The following is a 19,249-nucleotide window of genomic DNA, read 5'->3' on the forward strand; positions in this document are numbered from 1 at the left end:
ACCTCAGCTCTGCTTATATACCCACAATGCCCACGATCCAGACAGCAGCATTTCATTCTGGGAACGTAGTAAGTTAGAAGTGCCTCTAGAAGAGAAATATGTGTTCCATGAAATGTGAAATTGTTATGCAGGTGAAAAACAAGTCAATGAGTGTTTTTGTTCTGATTTTTCAGAATCATTTTTGGCAAAATTCTAAGCTCTGTGTGTGCGCACGCGCGTGTGTGTGTGCGTGCGCGCCAGCACAGTACACACTACATTAGTGCTAGCCATTGTGAAAGTGCTGTAAAGCACTTTGTGATGACATAGTTTCCAGGTGCTGGTGCGGAGCAGAAACCCTCACTGGCCCCCAAGGGACTTGCGCCAGCCCAAGGCGCAGACAGGATTGTGCCCTAAAGCTGATAGATGAGTATGCATTCCCTATTCCCATTAAGGTCAGAGTTCTCAAAGAACTCTGGAATCCCACAAAGATCGCTCTTTGGCAGTAGTCTTGTTTATACCTACTTGGGCCCAAATCCTATCCAACTTTCCAGCTCTGATGCAGGCTTAATGCAACCCTGAGGTAACGGAACATATGATCCCTTAGCCTGAGGAGGGCTCTGTGACTGCCCCCCACCACCACTGCAGGATGCAACATATGCCCCATTGGCACTGCTGCCGCAGTGCTGGAAAGTTTGATAGGGTTGGGCCCTTAATGTCCTGTGTCACTTTCCCTACTCTTGTCGAATCCAGAATCTTCATTTGTATGTTTCAGTTCCTGAAAGAATTTATTAAGTGTGACTACTCTGTAGTAAATATAATGTAATTGTTAGGCTTATAGTTGGTAACCTTCAGTCTCGAAAGACTATGGTATCGCGCTCTGAAAGGTGGTTCTGGAACAGCGTCTAGTGTGGATGAAAAGGCCAATTCAGGAGTGACAATCCCTTCCACACTGGGAGCAAGTGCAGTCTGTCCCTGGCCTGTCTCCCTGGCTATGGGCCTTCCTTCTTTGCCTCTTAGCCTCAGACTGTTGGCCAAGTGTCTCTTCAAACTGGGAAAGGCCATGCTGCACAGCCTGCCTCCAAGCGGGCCGCTCAGAGGCCAGGGTTTCCCACTTGTTGAGGTCCACTCCTAAGGCCTTCAGATCCCTCTTGCAGATGTCCTTGTATCGCAGCTGTGGTCTACCTGTAGGGCGTTTTCCTTGCACGAGTTCTCCATAGAGGAGATCCTTTGGGATCTGGCCATCATCCATTCTCACGACATGACCGAGCCAACGCAGGCGTCTCTGTTTCAGTAGTGCATACATGCTAGGGATTCCAGCATGTTCCAGGACTGTGTTGTTTGGAACTTTGTCCTGCCAGGTGATGCCGAGAATACGTTGGAGGCAGCGCATGTGGAAAGCATTCAGTTTCCTCTCATGTTGTGAGTGAAGAGTCCATGACTCGCTGCAGTACAGAAGTGTACTCAGGACGCAAGCTCTGTAGACCTGGATCTTGGTATGTTCCGTCAGCTTCTTGTTGGACCAGACTCTCTTTGTGAGTCTGGAAAACGTGATAGCTGCTTTACCGATGCGTTTGTTTAGCTCGGTATCGAGAGAAAGAGTGTCGGAGATCGTTGAGCCAAGGTACACAAAGTCATGGACAACCTCCAGTTCATGCGCAGAGATTGTAATGCAGGGAGGTGAGTCCACATCCTGAACCATGACCTGTGTTTTCTTCAGGCTGATTGTCAGTTCAAAATCTTGGCAGGCCTTGCTAAAACGATCCATGAGCTGCTGGAGATCTTTGGCAGAGTGGGTAGTGATAGCTGCATCGTCGGCAAAGAGGAAGTCACGCAGACATTTCAGCTGGACTTTGGACTTTGCTCTCAGTCTGGAGAGGTTGAAGAGCTTTCCATCTGATCTGGTCTGGAGATAGATGCCTTCTGTTGTAGTTCCAAAGGCCTGCTTCAGCAGGACAGCGAAGAAGATCCCAAACAAGGTTGGTGCAAGAACACAGCCCTGCTTCACGCCGCTTCGGATGTCAAAGGGGTCTGATGTGGAGCCATCAAAGACAACAGTGCCCTTCATGTCCTTGTGGAAGGATCTGATGATGCTGAGGAGCCTGGGTGGACATCCAATCTTGGGGAGAATCTTGAAGAGGCCATCCCTGCTGACCAGGTCGAAAGCTTTCGTGAGATCTATGAAGGCTATAAAGAGTGGCTGTCGTTGTTCCCTGCATTTCTCCTGCAGTTGTCTAAGAGAGAATACCATATCAGTGGTGGACCTGTTGGCTTGGAATCCACACTGTGATTCTGGATAAACGCTCTCTGCAAGTACCTGGAGCCTCTTTAGTGCAACTCGGGCAAACAACTTTCCTACAACGCTAAGGAGAGAGATGCCACGGTAGTTGTTGCAGTCACCCCTGTCACCTTTGTTCTTGTACAGCGTGATGATGTTTGCATCCCTCATGTCTTGAGGTACTCCACCTTCTCTCCAGCAGAGACAAAGGATTTCATGCAGCTCAGTGATGATGATCTCTTTGCAGCACTTTAGGACTTCAGCAGGGATGCTGTCTTTTCCAGGTGCCTTGCCAAAGGCAAGGGAGTCCAGGGCCACGTGAAGTTCTTCTAGGGTTGGTTCACTGTCAAGCTCCTCCAGCACAGGCAGGCACTCAATGTTGTTCAGCGCTTCTTCGGTGACTACATTTTCTCTGGAATATAGCTCAGAGTAGTGCTGCACCCAGCGTTCCATCTGCTGCGCCCGATCCTGAATGACCTCGCCTGTTGCAGACTTCAGAGGGGCAATTTTCTTCTGTGTTGGACCTAGGGCCTGCTTGATACCATCATACATCCCCTTGATGTTGCCCGTGTCAGCTGCTATCTGTATGTCGGAACAGAGCTGGAGCCAGTAGTCGTTAGCACATCTCCTGGCAGTCTGCTGGACTTTGCTGCGAGCACCTCGGAGGACCTGCAGGTTGCGCTCACTGGGACAGGCCTTGTATGCTGCTTGAGCTCTCCTCTTTTCCTCAATGACTGGTGTCAACTCCTCAGAGTGGGCTTCAAACCAGTCTGCTGTCTTGTTGGTCTTCTTGCCAAATATGGACAAGGCGGTGTTGTAAACGGCATTCTTGAAATGTTCCCATCTGTTGGATGCGTTTGCATCGACCGGGTCTGGAAGAGATTCCTCAAGCGCTCGTGCAAATTCCTCCACTTTTCTCTGGTCTCGGGTCTTGCTCGTATCAATGCGAGGTCTTCCTTCCCTTTTCGTGTGATACAGTCGCTTTGTTTGCAGTTTCACTCTGCTGCACACCAGCGAGTGGTCGGTGTCACAGGCAGCACCCTGATAGCTGCGTGTGATCTTGATGCTGGGAAGGCTGGAGCGTCTGGTGAGAATCAGGTCGAGCTGGTGCCAGTGCTTTGATCTTGGGTGTCTCCAAGAGACTCTATGTTGGGGCTTCGTGTTGAAGAACGTGTTGCTGACACAGAGACTGTGATGACAGCAAAACTCTAGCAGGCGTTGGCCATTTTCGTTCATCTTCCCAGTGCCGAACTGACCTAAGCAAGTGGGCCACGAACTGTTATCAGCACCAACTCTAGCATTGAAGTCGCCGAGGATGGGCAGTCCCCAGCCAGTAAGGTGTTGCCTCGCCACGGTCCATTAACCTCACGGGGTGCGTGGGGTTTAGGGTGAAAACCGACAAGCGGATCGACAACTCTGCACCATGCAATAGAAAACAGAAAACTCCTGCCCTAAAGCTGGGCACCTGGAACGTAAGGACAACGACACCTGGCTTCTCTGATGACCTGCAAGCAATAGACGATGCACACAAAACAGCTGTCATCGACATGGAGCTGAGCAGACTGCAGATGGACATCGTCGCCCTTCAAGAGACAAGGCTGCCAGATTCCGGATCTGTCAAGGAGCGAAATTTCTCATTTTTCTGGCAGGGAGAACCACCAAACGAAACCAGGGAACATGGTGTTAGGCTTAATCCTTTGCTTTCCAACTGATGTTGTGCAATCATGCTAATATACGTATATCAAATTATATGAACATTACATTGCTATACACTCCCCTCACTATCTAAGAAATCTTGGTTCAGATGTTCATGAACTTTTCTTTCATCATTAACATTTTTTTTCACTTTTATAGAGTTGGCATATACCTTATAGTCAGTGTCCACGTAGGTCATTTCCTGGAAAAAACGAACCTCAGAAGAGCTTAAGGCCACACATTTGGTTTGAAAGATGTGTGTTCTTGAAAGCAGCAATTTAGACCCTTGTTCCAAATTATCTGATTCATCACTGGCTAATACTGTAGTGGCAAACAAACTGAACTCCACCCTGCCTACATCTCCTATTCCCAAATCTCAGGAACATATATGAGTACCAAATACGCCTCCCACTACAACTCTTTTGCAGGCAACTGATTGTTGGTCTTCTCTCAGTGATTCGTTCATAGTCGTTATTTTGGCTATATTTTAGGAGCAGTTACAGCTGTGTTGGACACTACATTAAGTCCTCAACGTGATTCAGATGAAAAATTGCATTCCATGTTATCTTCATTAGATTTTTTTTTCTGTCTCAGATACCAGTGTTTCAGCCTTTGGAAATACGCAAACTTATTCAGAAGGGGCTCAATCCCCCTTCCTGTGGGCAAAGCACCCACATAAGAACGGATCACCATAGGGTAAAGAAGAGCACTTACCTCCCCTTCCCCATAAGCAGATCCTATGCCAGTTACTACAGGAACAAGGGGTTTGTGAACTCTTCACATATCTCCATCCAGCCCATACCCTCCACCCGGTCCAAGGAACAAAACACAGCATTCTTGGATGCCGTAAAGTTGGGGAGGATCAGACCCAAAATGTTACAACTCATTTGTAAAATCTCAAGTGCATATTTATAAGTTGCATGGAAAACGATGAGTGTTGAGAGCTGAGTTGAACTCACGACTAGAAATTGTTCAGAAATAACACCCTAATAAAACTCAATAGCAGAATGCAGTCAATACTAGTTTAATTCTGCATGTGATGATTGATGAAAGGGGTTGTAGACAATGGGACTATTTTACTTTAAAACATGTCTGCATTCTGCATTATTAGACAAGAGGGCAGAGGCCACTTAAATGAGCATTTAAATCAATTCATCCTACATCTGCTCTGGAAGTGCTTACAATTAAACTCACACATTGTTTTTTTTAATAATCTTATTCCTATGCGACTCTTTTCTATATATAATCTGATATATTACCCTTCATATATGCAGAAGACTTTATCCCACCTCACCCATATCAAAACATTTTAAGAATTTAATTTACAGCTTCCATCTACACAAGCCCCGTAAACCTTTGCAGGTCAAAGGTTCATGTTTTAAGTGAAAATACATTTCACCAAATCATGTAGGGTCAGGTAGTCATGACCCACTACTAGGCCCTTATCAGCTAAAATGCTGCCATCTGGGTCATATCGGATTTTGAAGCACAGGCCATTTACTGTAAACAGGTCCCTACTGACAGTAACGTGCTGTGATGCAATTTCAGTGATGATCCCACGGAAATTTTCCAGTGTAAGCAATGCTCAGGAGTCAAGGGTGACTGTTGACAAACAACAATTCATTAAAAAATAAAAATAAGGAACTAAAATTCATTGTTTTAAAAATAGAAACTATTTCAGCATCTGTGAGCAATTCAAGTTGAGCAGTGACCGAAGCTCCATTCAGCCATTTCCATCCATGCACGAACATTGGGGAGGAGAAGGATCACTCCACAAATGGTCCACATTTGGTCACTCCACAAATGGTCCAAGGCCTCCCAATGGTCAAGGCAGCATATATCAGCATGCGCCCTTCCTTTGGCAATGCTCTAACCCACAACGGTCCTCTCACGCACATTCCCTCTTCCACTCTGTCCCCCTCTTCTTTTTCAAATTCAGAAACTGGGTGGTGGGCGCACCCCAGAAATTCACCTACCTCATGGATGGTTTGGCCCTGCTCCACCCACTGGCCTCTCCTTTACATGTGGTTGAACACTTGTACAAAACAGGCCCCTACATATCTACCACTGACCAAACAGGGTTTCTAATTATATGGAAGCCGCTATGCACAAACAGCTGTATGCACATAGAGGCCCTTTCCACACATTTCCCTGTGTGGTTAAAGGTGTGTCCTGCAGGCATGCCAATGTTGGGAATGTAGCCTGCAGGCACAATCCTGCTTTCTGGTCCACATGTTGAGTATATTTGGCCGTAGGAGAGGGCATAACTGGACAGGACAAGAGACCTTAATAATGATCCATGGGATTGCTGTACCACCAGAACTTGTGTTCTGGTGGCACAGTATGCTTTATGGCAGTTGCAAAGTGTGGCCCATCATCATTTCTCATAGTCAGGCTGTTCCACAAGTAGCAAGCAGTCACTGCCTTGCACCCTGAACAGCCCTGACACGAGTGGTGTGGGGGGGTAGGCAAAAGGTGGGAGGAATGGGGAAGGGGGAGGGGGAACAGGAAGTGGACCTTCAGGATTGCACCCCTCCAGGATCCAGCATGTGCTCCAGTGATGCAGCTGCACTGGTGGGAGTGGGGTCAGCTAGAGTTAGGCTGAAAGTATAATGTAATGGCTGGGGTATTTATCTTCAAGAGTATAAACTGAGCATATTTTTTCATGATGCAGAACATCATGGCAGATGAAGATTGTTCTTGAGGAAAATAATGTAGATCAAGGGTGCCCAAACCCCGGCCCTGGGGCCACTTGTGGCCCTCGACACCTCTCAATGTGGCCCTCAGGGAACCCCCAGTCTCCAATGAGCCTCTGGCCCTCCGGAGATTTGTTAGAGCCTGCACTGGCCCGATGCAACTGCTCTCGAGTGAGGGCGACTGTTTGACCTCTTGTGTGAGCTGTGGGATGAGGGCTCCCTCCACTGTTTGCTTTTTCATGTCTGTGATGCAATAGCGGCAGCAAAGAAAAGGCCAGCCTTGCTTTGTGCAAGGCCTTGTATAGGTCTTGAGCTATTGCAAGACCTTCATTCATTCATATAAGTTCATCTTTAATATATTCACTTATGTAAACATATGTAAATTTATTCAAATTTTAAATATAAATTAATTATTTTCTTCCCCGGCCCCTGATACAGTGTCAGAGAGACGATGTGGCCCTCCTGCCAAAAACTTTGGACACCCCTGATGTAGATGAATCCCATTTGCTCTGTGCATGGCCCAAAATTATGTAAGTGGGGAGTACCCAGCCATGGACAGAGTAACTGTCTGAATTAATCCAAAATTTAATCTATTGGTTGCTGAATCTCATTGGATTTGTTGGTGCTCAGATAGCAGAATCAATCCATTATATTGTATGTGCAAGTATACAAGGCAGCTGGGATGTTGTAGCAGTTAGCATGGTGGACTAGGATTGAGAGACCTGAGTTCAACTCACCACACAGCCATGAAGCCCACTGTTTGTAGGTGGGTCAACTTCTTTCTTCCAGCCTTATAGGGTTGTTGTGAGAAGACATGGGCAGGGGGAGAACCATTGTCTTGCACTCTTTTGAAGAAGGCTGGGATAAATATGTAATAATGAAAGTATCCTCTGTTTAGTTCACAATCCTAAGTGCATCTGTTTCAAAAGAAGTTCCACTGAACTCTTCAATTACTTCCAAGTCAAAATATTTAGGGTTAGAATGTGTACCTCTGGTCCACTACCCAATAGTGATCTGAGGAAGGTTGCCAAAACTTGGCCTTGAAGGATGCATTTGGACAATTTTCTGACACTGCAGCTCTGTTATGGGAGGGACCACTCCTGGAAAGTTCTCCTTGATGCAAAACATCTCTTGAAGTCAGATGTTGGCAAGCCTTGGGTCGTGAAAATGGATCAATGCTAGTCATTTCTAGTGAGATTCGGTGATGAGAGTCATGGGTCTGAGAGACCAGGATCAAACTGTTTGCTAATTCCTTCACTTTTGGTGCCCTTTCATCCAGTCACTTGCAACCTGACCTTGACCCATAGAGTTGAGGAAGGAAAGGGACAGACCCATGTACACCACTCTGAGCTTCATGGACAAAGGATACAAGAATGGTCAATAAATTGGAGTCCTACTATGAGGGAAACATAGTGAACCTCCCACACCCCACACCCCATCATATCAAGGAAAAACGGAACCTCTTCTAGTAAAGCATTGCTTACCTACTACATTGTTGTCATCAGAATGATCTGCACAAGAATGAGGTGGCAGGACCCTGAGGTAGTAGACTGGAATATACCACTTCAAACTACAGACAAGGGATACCATCTTTGGAATGCACCTCCACAAAACAAAACAAAAGACCCATTCAAATTTAAAAAAAAATACAATCCTAGTACAGTGGGTAGAAAGGTTCCAGCTCAGCCTATTCCCCCATGATGCTAGTTTTCTTCTTGCAGGGATTTTTAAAAGTATATTATTTAACTATGCTCCTCATTTGGACGCCCTTTTGGTTTAGGGTTGTCTTCAGACAACCTCCAGACTGAATTGTTACAGTCCATTCTACCACAACAGGACACTGCCACTCTCCAACACATTGCTGGATGTGTAGACCGGGTCCACAAGTTGCCCTTCATTCTGCTTTTGACAGGCAGGAAGAGGCAAAGTGTATTGATTTCCCCAGCAGCTATAAATTGCTTGTGAGATCAGGCTTCAGCAGACATAGGTTCATAAACCACCCTCTTCCCTGCATTTCATTGATTCATGTCAGCATTATGCTCCCACAACAATCAATGGGCTAGGAGAGTCAGGAATGAATTTACATTTCCAAAATTACAGCTTGCACTTTCTTAGGAAATCTCACGGCCCAATCCCATTGAGCCCTTTGCACGGAGGGAGCCCTTTGCAACAGTGGAAGGCACTTCCACTGTTGCAGTATAGCTACCAAAAGAGCACACAGTGCTCCGTTGGTGGCCATTTTAGGAGCACTGCTGCATGAGGCAGCAGCAGTCCAGGATCATCGGCAAACCTGCCTACACCCACTGGAGCAGATGACAGCAGCAAGGATTGGGAGGGGGAGTGATGTGGTGGGGAAGCTGTGAGAGGGGGTGGATCCGGCACTGAAAGTATGTGCCAGAGCCTGTTCCTTCCAGCAGCAGTCTCCCCTCCTCCTTTCTCTCCTCAGACTTGCACTAGTGAAATCACTAGTGAAATCACTAGTGCAGGTCCAAGGAGACCACTGCTGGTCAGGGGGCTAATGCAGGGTAAGGATATTTAAAATTCATTTCCCTGCTGAAGCCTCCCAACTGCCCCCCCCCCCAGCTAGATATAGAACACCTGTTATTGGTGCGGCTGCATGAGTCTGGTGGAGGGAGGATAGGATTGGTTACTTATTCACACTTTGAAAGCTATGGATAGGCAGCGCTCTTACTGAAATCTCATCCTTGAATCGACAGAATGCCATTCATTTATGCAGTTTTCCATCATATCTATCCGTCATTCTGTGTGAGTTTCCAGACGTCTAACTTTGTAGTCAGAATCCATCCTCCCAGTGGTGTAAGAGCCGGGTTTAGAAACAAAACCACTATGTAAATTAACATGGCCATCCAACAGCAGAAACTACTGCAGAGAGAACACAAGCTTGGATTCGCTTTCCTAGGAAAGTCTTCACAAGGACGTCAACTCACACAACCTCCGAGGCGAACCTCGAGTTCATGCGTCACACGTGCTCACATGCGTGTGGCTTTTTCTGTGTCCTGCACAGACAGAGCCTTGCCATTCTGAACACTCCAGATGCGTTATGTATCTACTTCAGCTGGCTGCTTCTTCTGCAAGGCCTAAAGAATTATTAATCATTTCATTTCATGCTAAGGGGATGGGACCTCCTCTCATATTTCAGAAAGGGGCTGGGAAGAAAAGGAAGCCAAAGATTTTCCTATTTAAGGCCAAGGCGACGGAATGCCTGTGGCTGAGTTGTTGCAGGGCCCGGTGGCTGACAGGGCAGGAAACAATTGATGGTGCTCTTTTGAGTTTTCTTTCCCCCCTTTTTTTTCTCTCGTCTCTTTTACACACGGAGTCTCATGTCTAACATCATTTAGACATGATGAGCTGTGTGCAGAGAGCAGTTTGGCTTTTCCTTGCTGTATTGCAACCCTCAGTTATTTTGGCACAACAGGATGGTGAGTAAATCCCACTTAAAAACAACTTTCATGGATTTTTTATCACTTTTAAAGAACGTTACTTGAGTTTCAGAGCTTGCAAGAAATCTGTGTTTGGCAAAGCCCCGTGCCTTTCTCCTCTTCAACACTGCGAGCTAGCTAAGGGGTCTTGCAAATAATGTCGAAGAGTGCAGTACTAGCCGAAAGTTGAAGAAACTCTCCTTTCAGTGTGCCTGAGCATTCTCTGCTGGTTTCTTAGCTACAGCTCTTTCCCTTCTGACTTGCTGCGCTTCACAAGTACCAGAAACCGTTAAATGTTCCTTTTCTTTTAGCTCTTGGAATAAGATCTTAAGAGTGCTGCTCATTCAGAGAAATCTGGAAGTCGTTTGTTCTATATAATAATAAGGCTCTACTGTCAGCCGTTTGTGACATGCATGTTCTTTATTTTATAGGAAGCATTGCTTGAGTATTGCAGGAATATAGATCGCTTGGTTAAAAAAAAGATTTTGATGTAAAAAAGAAAAGTGCTTTTGCAGATCAGATGCGTTAGTTCAGCTTTTGTGAAACATCACTGAGAAAGATCTCCTGGATTCTTACATTTTGTCTGAATTTTTGTGTCCTACTCTGAGGCACAAGCAGAAGGGTTGATGAATTCACTTAGCCCCAAAGCTCATCACTCATCAGATTCTGCTTCAAGATCTTACATGATCTGCTAACAAAAGCGAGAACCTGCTTTAAGCTACAGTCCTCAACAGACTTACCTGGAAGTGAGCCCAACAGAACTCAGTGAGACTTGTGCCCAAATAATAAATTGGGTTGTGCTGCACATGCAGTGAGAGGCTGAACACTTAGAAATGCCTTGATAGTAAATGTCATGGAGAACTTGTTCATCTGATAATACTGATGCTTTGGGATCTTGTTTGGTTTTAAATATTTTAATCAGTGGGTGTTTCTGAGCCTTGGGTTAAACTACAGGGGCGACATTCTGCGTTTCTTATAAATTCAAGAATTGACCAACACTTTATTAATTCATTGTCTGAATATGTGAATACATGACTTGATTAATGAAGTGATTTAAGAACAAGCTATTTAGAATGAACTATAGCTTGCCATGCTCCAACATATACAATGCATACCAATAAGGAGAGAAAAGGACGAATTGAACCAATAGGTGGCATTTCTGAAATCCGTGCCCCAAAAAGGCTATTTCTGCCACAGTTTTGCTGATAGAATGCATGCTTTCTTTAGGAGGAAGCCAGGTATAAGACAGTGTGTAATGAACTGCAAATCCATCATGCCCCAAAACTGTATAGTTGAAACAATGACATATATATTGGTTTTCAGAAACTCACCAATCTGTTTTACATAGCTGTGTAAATAAAAGGTTCTGCGGTTCTGTGTCCTCAAAGTGTTTACAGTCTACACAGAGTGCACTATGTGAACAATCATAGTAAGGCATTTAGGAAACAAATGCTCCAATTCCTCTTGCTAAGATTAAAGGTGTTTTAATATCAGTTTTTCCACAAAAGATGGATTGTGTTGTCTGCTGATATGAATCTGTTGGTCTGGGTATTTTTTCTATATGCTCCTTCTGTCCTGACAGAAGAACTGGGTCTTAACTTTTCACTCCTTGCTGCTAGTGATTGTCTTATCATCTGCCATCATTCATTCATTCATTCCCGACTTCATTCAGTATTCAAACTGTAAGAAAAAAAAGGAAATCACTGGCTGATAGAAGTGAAAATGTCTTTTTTTCCCTTCAAAGTAATCACCTTTTTGGACCTTCAGTTTACTTTCCACATGTCATTGGGCTCAGCAGTTTTTACCCCCCTCCCCCCGGTACTGATGACTATGTCTAACCCTTCGGGTAAACACTGAACATTCTGACATGGTGATTAGTTCAGGTGGTAAGAATCAGTTTTGGCGAGGTGCGGCAAAGAAGCCAACAGCATCATCATAGATGTCCTGTTCACAAATACTCATGTTTCCTGTTGTTAATATTTCCATGCCAGGTGAAGTTCTCTAACAGCCCAGTCCTATCCACCACCCTGCCCTTAGAGGCAGAAAACGATCAGATTATCATAACGTCAGTGGGATTAAAGAAGCAACATACCAATGACATGGAATAGCTCACATTTTCTCAGAAGAAAACCAAGGAAAGTACTTTCTTAGGAATGCATCTTTCCATAAGATGCAAGTGACCATTCTATAATCCGTCTCATTCTTTTGTTGACCTCCCACAACAGACCTGCTATGTTTTGTATTTGAACAGCAGATAAAAGGCTGTTCAAACAGTTGAAAGTATAGACACTACAGCACCAGTAGGTCAGAAAGCTCCAGTTTTCATGGGCAAGGAGAGGCTTTCTAGACATGCTAAATTGCCCAGTATGAGGTTGATGTGTTTAATATCAAATGAATGTTGGGATGTGTTTTTCTTTGCATGTCTCGCCAACTGACAAGCTTTAGCAAGACAAAAAAAAGCTGCTGAGTATATACCTGTGCTTAGAATAATCAGATGTAGCCTATGGCTATGTGTTTCTCCTTTGCCATAATACCCCAAAGGAAGGCAAAATATTTGCACCATGATCCTACCCATCTGTACTGGCTTACCTGCCTATCACAATACAGGTGTGTCAATACAGCAACATGCATGTCTGGCTGCTGTGATGCCCCACCCTGTATCCATCTGTGCTGGTGCAGATGAATAGTGTCGTGGTCTTGCCAGGATTTTCTTTTTTGCCAGAAGAAGTTTTCTGGTTTGTATTAATGTCTCTTTGTGTGAAGCCTCTGTCTCTTTCTGTCTCCCACCCTCCTTTCTCTCTCTAACCAAAGCGTCAGTTATAATGAAGGGCCATCTAGTGGATGGTCAAACTTTTCATAAAAGACAAAACATTTTTTTAAAATTATAGTTGTATCTTCAGTGTATACATTGTTTGCATCATACATATTCCCATGTTTATTTAATTTGCCTCTCCCCCACACCTCATGAACCCCATGCCTATAACTGAAAGGTTTTCATTCAAAAGCACGCATTCTTATTAAGCTGATAAATAGAAGAGTTCCTGAGGTCCCCCCACCTCCACAAATGTTTTGAATACATCAGTTTGAAAGCTTTAAACAAAATGAGAAAAAATGTAACATTTAATATCTGGACTGCTGCCATGGTATAAGAGCTTTCAGATTCATTGAATTCTCGACTCTTTGTGTTTGGTATCTACTTTTGAGTAAATAAATTAAAAAGGAAAAATGATATAAATTAGAATTGATTGCATATAATAGCTCTGTTTTCAAGGTTATGCCTTTTTCATTTAAAAACCTTCCAAGGATAATAGACAAACTGAACTGTGTTCAGAACTTATCTGTATTATTTCCAGGAAGAGGGGAAACCACATTTGGGGTTTTGCCAGCATTCAAGAGCTTGACACAAGCATGCTTACTGCAGGCTGATGAATTAGAATGGATTTTTTTAAGCAGAGGAGCAACAGTCATTCTTTCCCTATAGGTAATAATTTCTTGGATGCAATTTATATACAGTTGGCCCTTGTCATCCATGAGTTCGGCACCCATGGATTTGATTCACCATGGGTGTCAGCCCTGTGTCTGAAGGGCTCCTGCAGTTATCGGAAAGCCATGTTTTCACCCAAAACTGGAAGTGCTTCTCCACCTCCAAGAGGCTTTCTGAGGCCTGGAGAGGCCATGCAAAACCTCCCTGTGCTTCAGAACACCTCCCAGATGTGACTGGAAGATGCCTCCAGTCGCATCTGGAAGGTCTTTTGAGAACATTCTGCAGAGCTCAGTATCCACGGGGAGAGGAAGTGTCCTGTGGATAACAAGGGCCCATTGTATTACCTTTGTGTTGTGCTTGCCATTTCCTTATGGTTAGACCCCAAGTCACAGTAATAATTTTAACTCTAGTCATCATATGGAACCATCTGATCACGTGAGCTACAACCCTACCAGGAATGTATCTCACTGAGAGCCAGCAATGCCAGCAGTGTAATGTCCCACAGGATCCACCTATTTCCCCTGATGATCAGATATAGATATTGGTATAGAAATCTATCCATGGACCACCACCACACACAAATGAGATAACATGTAAACCAGTTGTAGATTTCCACCTCAGAAAGAAAAGTTGGATGAACTGAGTATGTTAACTGTGTTATCTACAATATGGATTTGGCCTCAGAGCTATAATATAATATAATATAATCCCCTGAGTTGTCAATTGCAAAATAAGTGCTTTCTATCCTGCACAAACAGCTGGCATTGATTAGGCCTGTTAGCACTTAGTGATTAATATGATTTAAGTAGCAAACAGTGAGACAGGCCGAATGCAAAACTGCTGATCATGATATGGACAAAAAGCCAAAGGCTATTCATAGACATAATGTGGGTCACATTTACTGCTTACTTTCCACAATGAATCAGAGCCATTTACTTGACACTTTGTGCTCAAAAACCCGTTCACTTGTATTCAGTACATTTGTATGGTTTCATTTATAAAGCACCCTGCATGTTATAAATTGTTGCAATAACCTGAAAATTACACATGAGCAGGGGCTTGATCCTTTTCAAATGGTCTCACATGTGGTTTACCATTTATGAAGATTGTTCATAAATGACACCATGCATGTGCAAAAAGAATCAGCCCCTAAGGACAAAATGTAACATTTGAAGAAGCCATGGAATCTGCCAAATTTTAAAAAAACTTCTTTATAATATATCCCAAGGGTTATTCATAAACATAGCCTGGACCATGGTTATTGTTTACTTGCCATAAAAAATCCCACTTCCTATAAACATTCCATTGTTTGTTTTAATGGGACTTTCATACACAGCAGATACTGGTGTGATGACAATACCATTAAGAGTTCCCACTCCTATGCCAACTTAACTCCTGAAAGTCCAAACACTGGCTCTTAAATATGTTGGTGAGTACCTTGCTGAGCATGGGAGTTTGTGTGCAGGAGGTGCTGAGAATCTGTAGAGCAAGGATTAACTTGTATGGCTTGCTTGACCACTGAGGAATGAAAGCTGCCAACCAAACTTGGTTTGGAATCTTGATTTCCTGTAGAACAGCATTTTCCAAAAAATAAAGCATTTAAAAAAAAAATCTCTCATTGATTTACCAGGGATGTACAGATGTGTGCTGTGGAGGATAAAGCTTCTAGATGGCTTTGCATCTGGAAAATGGAGGGTGGTTTACTCTCTGCCTTAACCATGTTCATGGTTAAGTTCCCTGGCTCCATCCCCACCAACCCCCTCCCTTTTTTCCACTCATACAGCCCTCCAGTCCGAATGGATGATTAGTTGCTTCTTTGTGAGGGAGGGCAGCTTGGCGTGAATAGCTGGAAGGGGGCTGAGCAAGAAATGTCTGAGAATCCCTGCTGTAAATTCTCCTGAATAAGAACACACAGCTGTGCATGGCTGGTTTGTGCAATGCAGATCACTCTGCTTAAAGTGACGGCATTCTCACAAGTGAGTGTCTGGGGGTTTGAAGTGTTGCAAAATGTATCTGAACCGAAAATCTTGAGGAGGAAAGGCCTGTGACTTCCTCTGCTTCTGAAAAGTCCACATCTAAATTAAAGGCTAGGGAATCCATATCCTCTCTCTCTCTAGGTGAGTAGGTGTTCATGGAAATTACACCAGTTTCATAAGTTTCTGGAGGCCTGAGGTTTGTTAAAAATGTGATGATGATTACCTCTGCCTTGCATGACTTTCCATATGTGCTTTTTGACTTAAAACCAAGATTCATCAAACATTCTCCTGAAGGAGGTGGAACTGGAGAAAAAAAACAAACCCATTGCTTTAACGCAGTGAGGAAAAGATGAAGGTGAAGCGTCTTTTTCACTGGCTCTGATATTAGCTCAATTACTTTTAACAATGTTGAATCAACACCCTTATGTTCTTGACAGATGTATGTGTTCTAAGCAGAACCTTTCCAACTCCTCGTAAAGCACAAAGCCCCATTCCTTAATTTTTGACCTAAGAAAAGTGATTCAGGGCCCAATCCTATCCCACTTTCCTGCGCTGATGCAGCCACAACATAGGCTTGAGGTAAGTGAACAAACATTCCCTTACCTTGAGGAGGCCTCTGTGACTGTCCCCCCACCTCAGGATGCGGTGCACACTCTGTTGGCATGGCTGCATCAGCACAGGAAAGTGGGATAGGATTGGGCCCCAAGTGGGCAAAAGAGGCTGAGAATAAGAATTCAAGTGGAGGGGTTGTTTGTGCTTTCCAAAAGATGGCTTCCAGTTCAGTTCTGGCTAGTATCTTGCTTAGATTATAGGAAGAATTTTCCTGATTCTTCATTCCCTGCGTCATGGTGCAGTGATGGTGGTATAGAAGCAAAATGCCCCTTCAAAATGTCAAATCCTTTACAAGCAGATTTACGTTCTGAAGGTCTTCCAACATTTGTACACTAAACCTGTTCATACTGATATGCTATTAGCTATTCATGATGGTGTGGGTTCTAGGCCTCTTGTGCATCCCAGGCTCATACATACATGCATATCTTCTGATTTAATTGTTCTTCAAGTGTTGGTCACCACCCACAACTAGGTCACAGCCTCACAAATCATGAGTCACAAGGGCTCTACAATAATCTCTTGGGGGGGGGGGGAGCATATCTTCTGACAGAATACAGTAATGGGCATCCCAGCCTGAAACATGTGAAGGCCACAGAGGACCAGGGTGACATTTTAAACGTCAGTAGACACAACCCAGACTCTGACTTGTCTTCTAAATTTTAATGTGCTTTAAAATTTCTTGATCCCCATGAAATGTAATTTAATAGCTGTTTATTTCTCAGGCTGTCAAAACGAATGTGTCTGCTGAGACTGAAAAGCAACACGAATAATAGATACATTATGTGGCCAGATCATTTGCCAGGGACACTGAGCAAAAGAATGGTAGTTGGAAACAAGATGGTTTCAACAAAGCCTTTTTAAGGCTCGGGTGTCCTCAATTAGTAGCTCCTACTAACTCAAGATGTGTGCTCAGAATAGAAGTGGCTGATAATTTGCAGAGAGGCACCCCCCAATCCTACATTGATATCAGTCAACACTGATATCACCAGGCCTTGCTGCCAAATGAGTATGCTTTGTGTTTCTACCTGTTGGCCTGAGTCACTCTGAGAAGCTCTATGCTAAAATTTATAGAATCCAGTGAAATAATTCTGTCTGGCATGCAAAGTCATAAGCATATTGGAACCCCAGCTCCAATCCAGGCCTGATGCATCCAGCTTTGTAGGACTGTGGCTATTGGTAAGGACTCAGAGCCCAATCCTATGCATGTCTACTCAGAAGTAAGTCCCATTAGCGTCAATGGGGCTTACTCCCAGGAAAGTGTGGAAAGGATTGGGCTGTCAGTTTGTTAAGCATAAAAGGTTGAAGGCCAAAGCACGGCATTTATGGCCCCTTTACATTTGCTTTACACGTCCTTTTTTCTGCACGTGATTGTATACATTGTTGTAGAACTACCAAATGAAGACATTTCAGTGTACACAGGCAAAGCTAGCTGCCATTTTTTAGTCACTATGGCTGCTTATAGACTGCCAGGTTTATCCCAACATTGCTTCAAAAGTGGGGGGGGGGGTGAAACTTGGACGTGTGAGTGATTGTCCGTCAATGTTATATACACCCAGTGAATGCCAGTTGTTATATGTCAGAAGAAGCTAGTAGAAGTAAGGATGTTTGACATGTGTGGCATATGTGAAGTACCTTGAACTCAGAATGTAGTTCAGGTAACAATGAAAGTTAATGAGCAGTTATTCAAGTGTTTCCCATTGCAGCCATTCCTTGGGTGAGGCAACTGAGGCAGCTGCCCTGAGCCGTCATAACCGATTTTTTTTTCACATTTGTACACTGCCCTTCCTCCAAATGCTCAGGGTGGTGTTCATACCTTCCTAACCGATTGTAGGTTACCTACAATAACCCTGTGAGGTGGATGAGGCTGGTAGTTGAGGCCCAAGGTCACCCAGAAAGCTACATTGTTGACCAGGGATTTGAACCTGGATCTTCCAGGTCTGAGTCCAACTTCCAAACCACTACACCAGCAGTCTCCAAACTGGAGACTGATGTGAGTCAGGAACGCCATCCCTTGTGTGAATGGCGCTTACTGTTCTGCCTGGGAGCTGCCTTTTCCCACCACTGATCTCCCCCAAACTGTACCCCAGCCAGCCACATCTGCCTGGAAATCCAGGTGCAGTGGCTGCTGGGGTGATAGAACCCAGAAGCGGCTGGCCGGAGCGCAGTTCAGGGGAGGTCGGTGGTGGGGAAAAATGGCTCCCCTGTGGAATGGTAAGTGCCATTCACGTGGGGGAGGGATTAGGCAGGGCACCAGATCCGGCCTGTGGGCTGGAGACTGGAGAACCCTGCACTACGCCACGGCCATAATGGTGGGGCACCACATTGGTTGAGTTGCCTTGGGCCCATACCTTCTCTGCACCCTTCTAGAGACAGCTCTGCAGGTGACCCCACCTATGGGACGTCCTACAATCTATGAACGCTGGAAATTCCCATGCAACCCTGTACCCACAGTTATTTCACTTTTTATTGCTTCTCCTTGCCTTTCAGCAGTGACACCCCTCTACATGTACTGCTAAACCTACTTTATACGTAAGTTTAGCGGCCCATGCAGAGGAGCAGTTTGGATGAACCGCCCAATCCCACACAACTATGGCAAGTAATCAGGAAGTAAGGGGAAGAGTCAGGGCAGGTGTTCATTGGGAAACACACACCAATAACTGTAGTAGGGTTTCACCGCACAATGAAAATATCATCTGAACTGGCCCACTTAATGAGAGTAGTTAAAGGTTGTGATGTGTGATCTCCCCTGCTCCTGTTCATTTGACTCACTTTGGAATCCTTCTGGCATTTTTACATTTTCCTGTTGAGGCCTCCCCCCCCCCAAAAAAAAAAAACCAAAAAACGAAAAAAAAACACCCAAAGACCTTCAAGTGTCCTGGCAAACATTTTACAAGGTTGCTCACAAAAATCCTTTTGTGAGAAGGGAGATGGAGAAGTGGGGGGAGGGGTCCACAGACAGGCTTTACAATCCTGCCCAACTTCTGAGCTGGAAATGAGGCTTCTGGGGATACCCAGGAGGGTCATTTCCTGATGGGATCATGGTGCTTATCATTGTCGTTGGCACAAATGAAGTGTAAGAGCATAAGAAAGAA

General features: G+C 44.5%; 1 protein-coding gene across 1 annotated transcript in view; it reads left to right on the plus strand.

Annotated features, from left to right (window-relative positions):
- Positions 1–9,884: 9,884 nt before the first annotated feature.
- COL3A1 (collagen type III alpha 1 chain) overlaps positions 9,885–19,249 on the plus strand; it is an 89,434-nt gene continuing 80,069 nt past the window's right edge. Inside the window, exon 1 of the mRNA XM_066612003.1 lies at positions 9,885–10,085. Coding sequence (XP_066468100.1) covers positions 10,007–10,085 — 79 coding nt within the window. The 5' untranslated portion in view covers positions 9,885–10,006. The remainder of the gene's footprint in view (positions 10,086–19,249) is intronic.

The sequence above is a fragment of the Tiliqua scincoides genome, chromosome 1, assembly GCF_035046505.1.
Source record: "Tiliqua scincoides isolate rTilSci1 chromosome 1, rTilSci1.hap2, whole genome shotgun sequence".
Lineage (NCBI taxonomy): Eukaryota > Metazoa > Chordata > Lepidosauria > Squamata > Scincidae > Tiliqua > Tiliqua scincoides.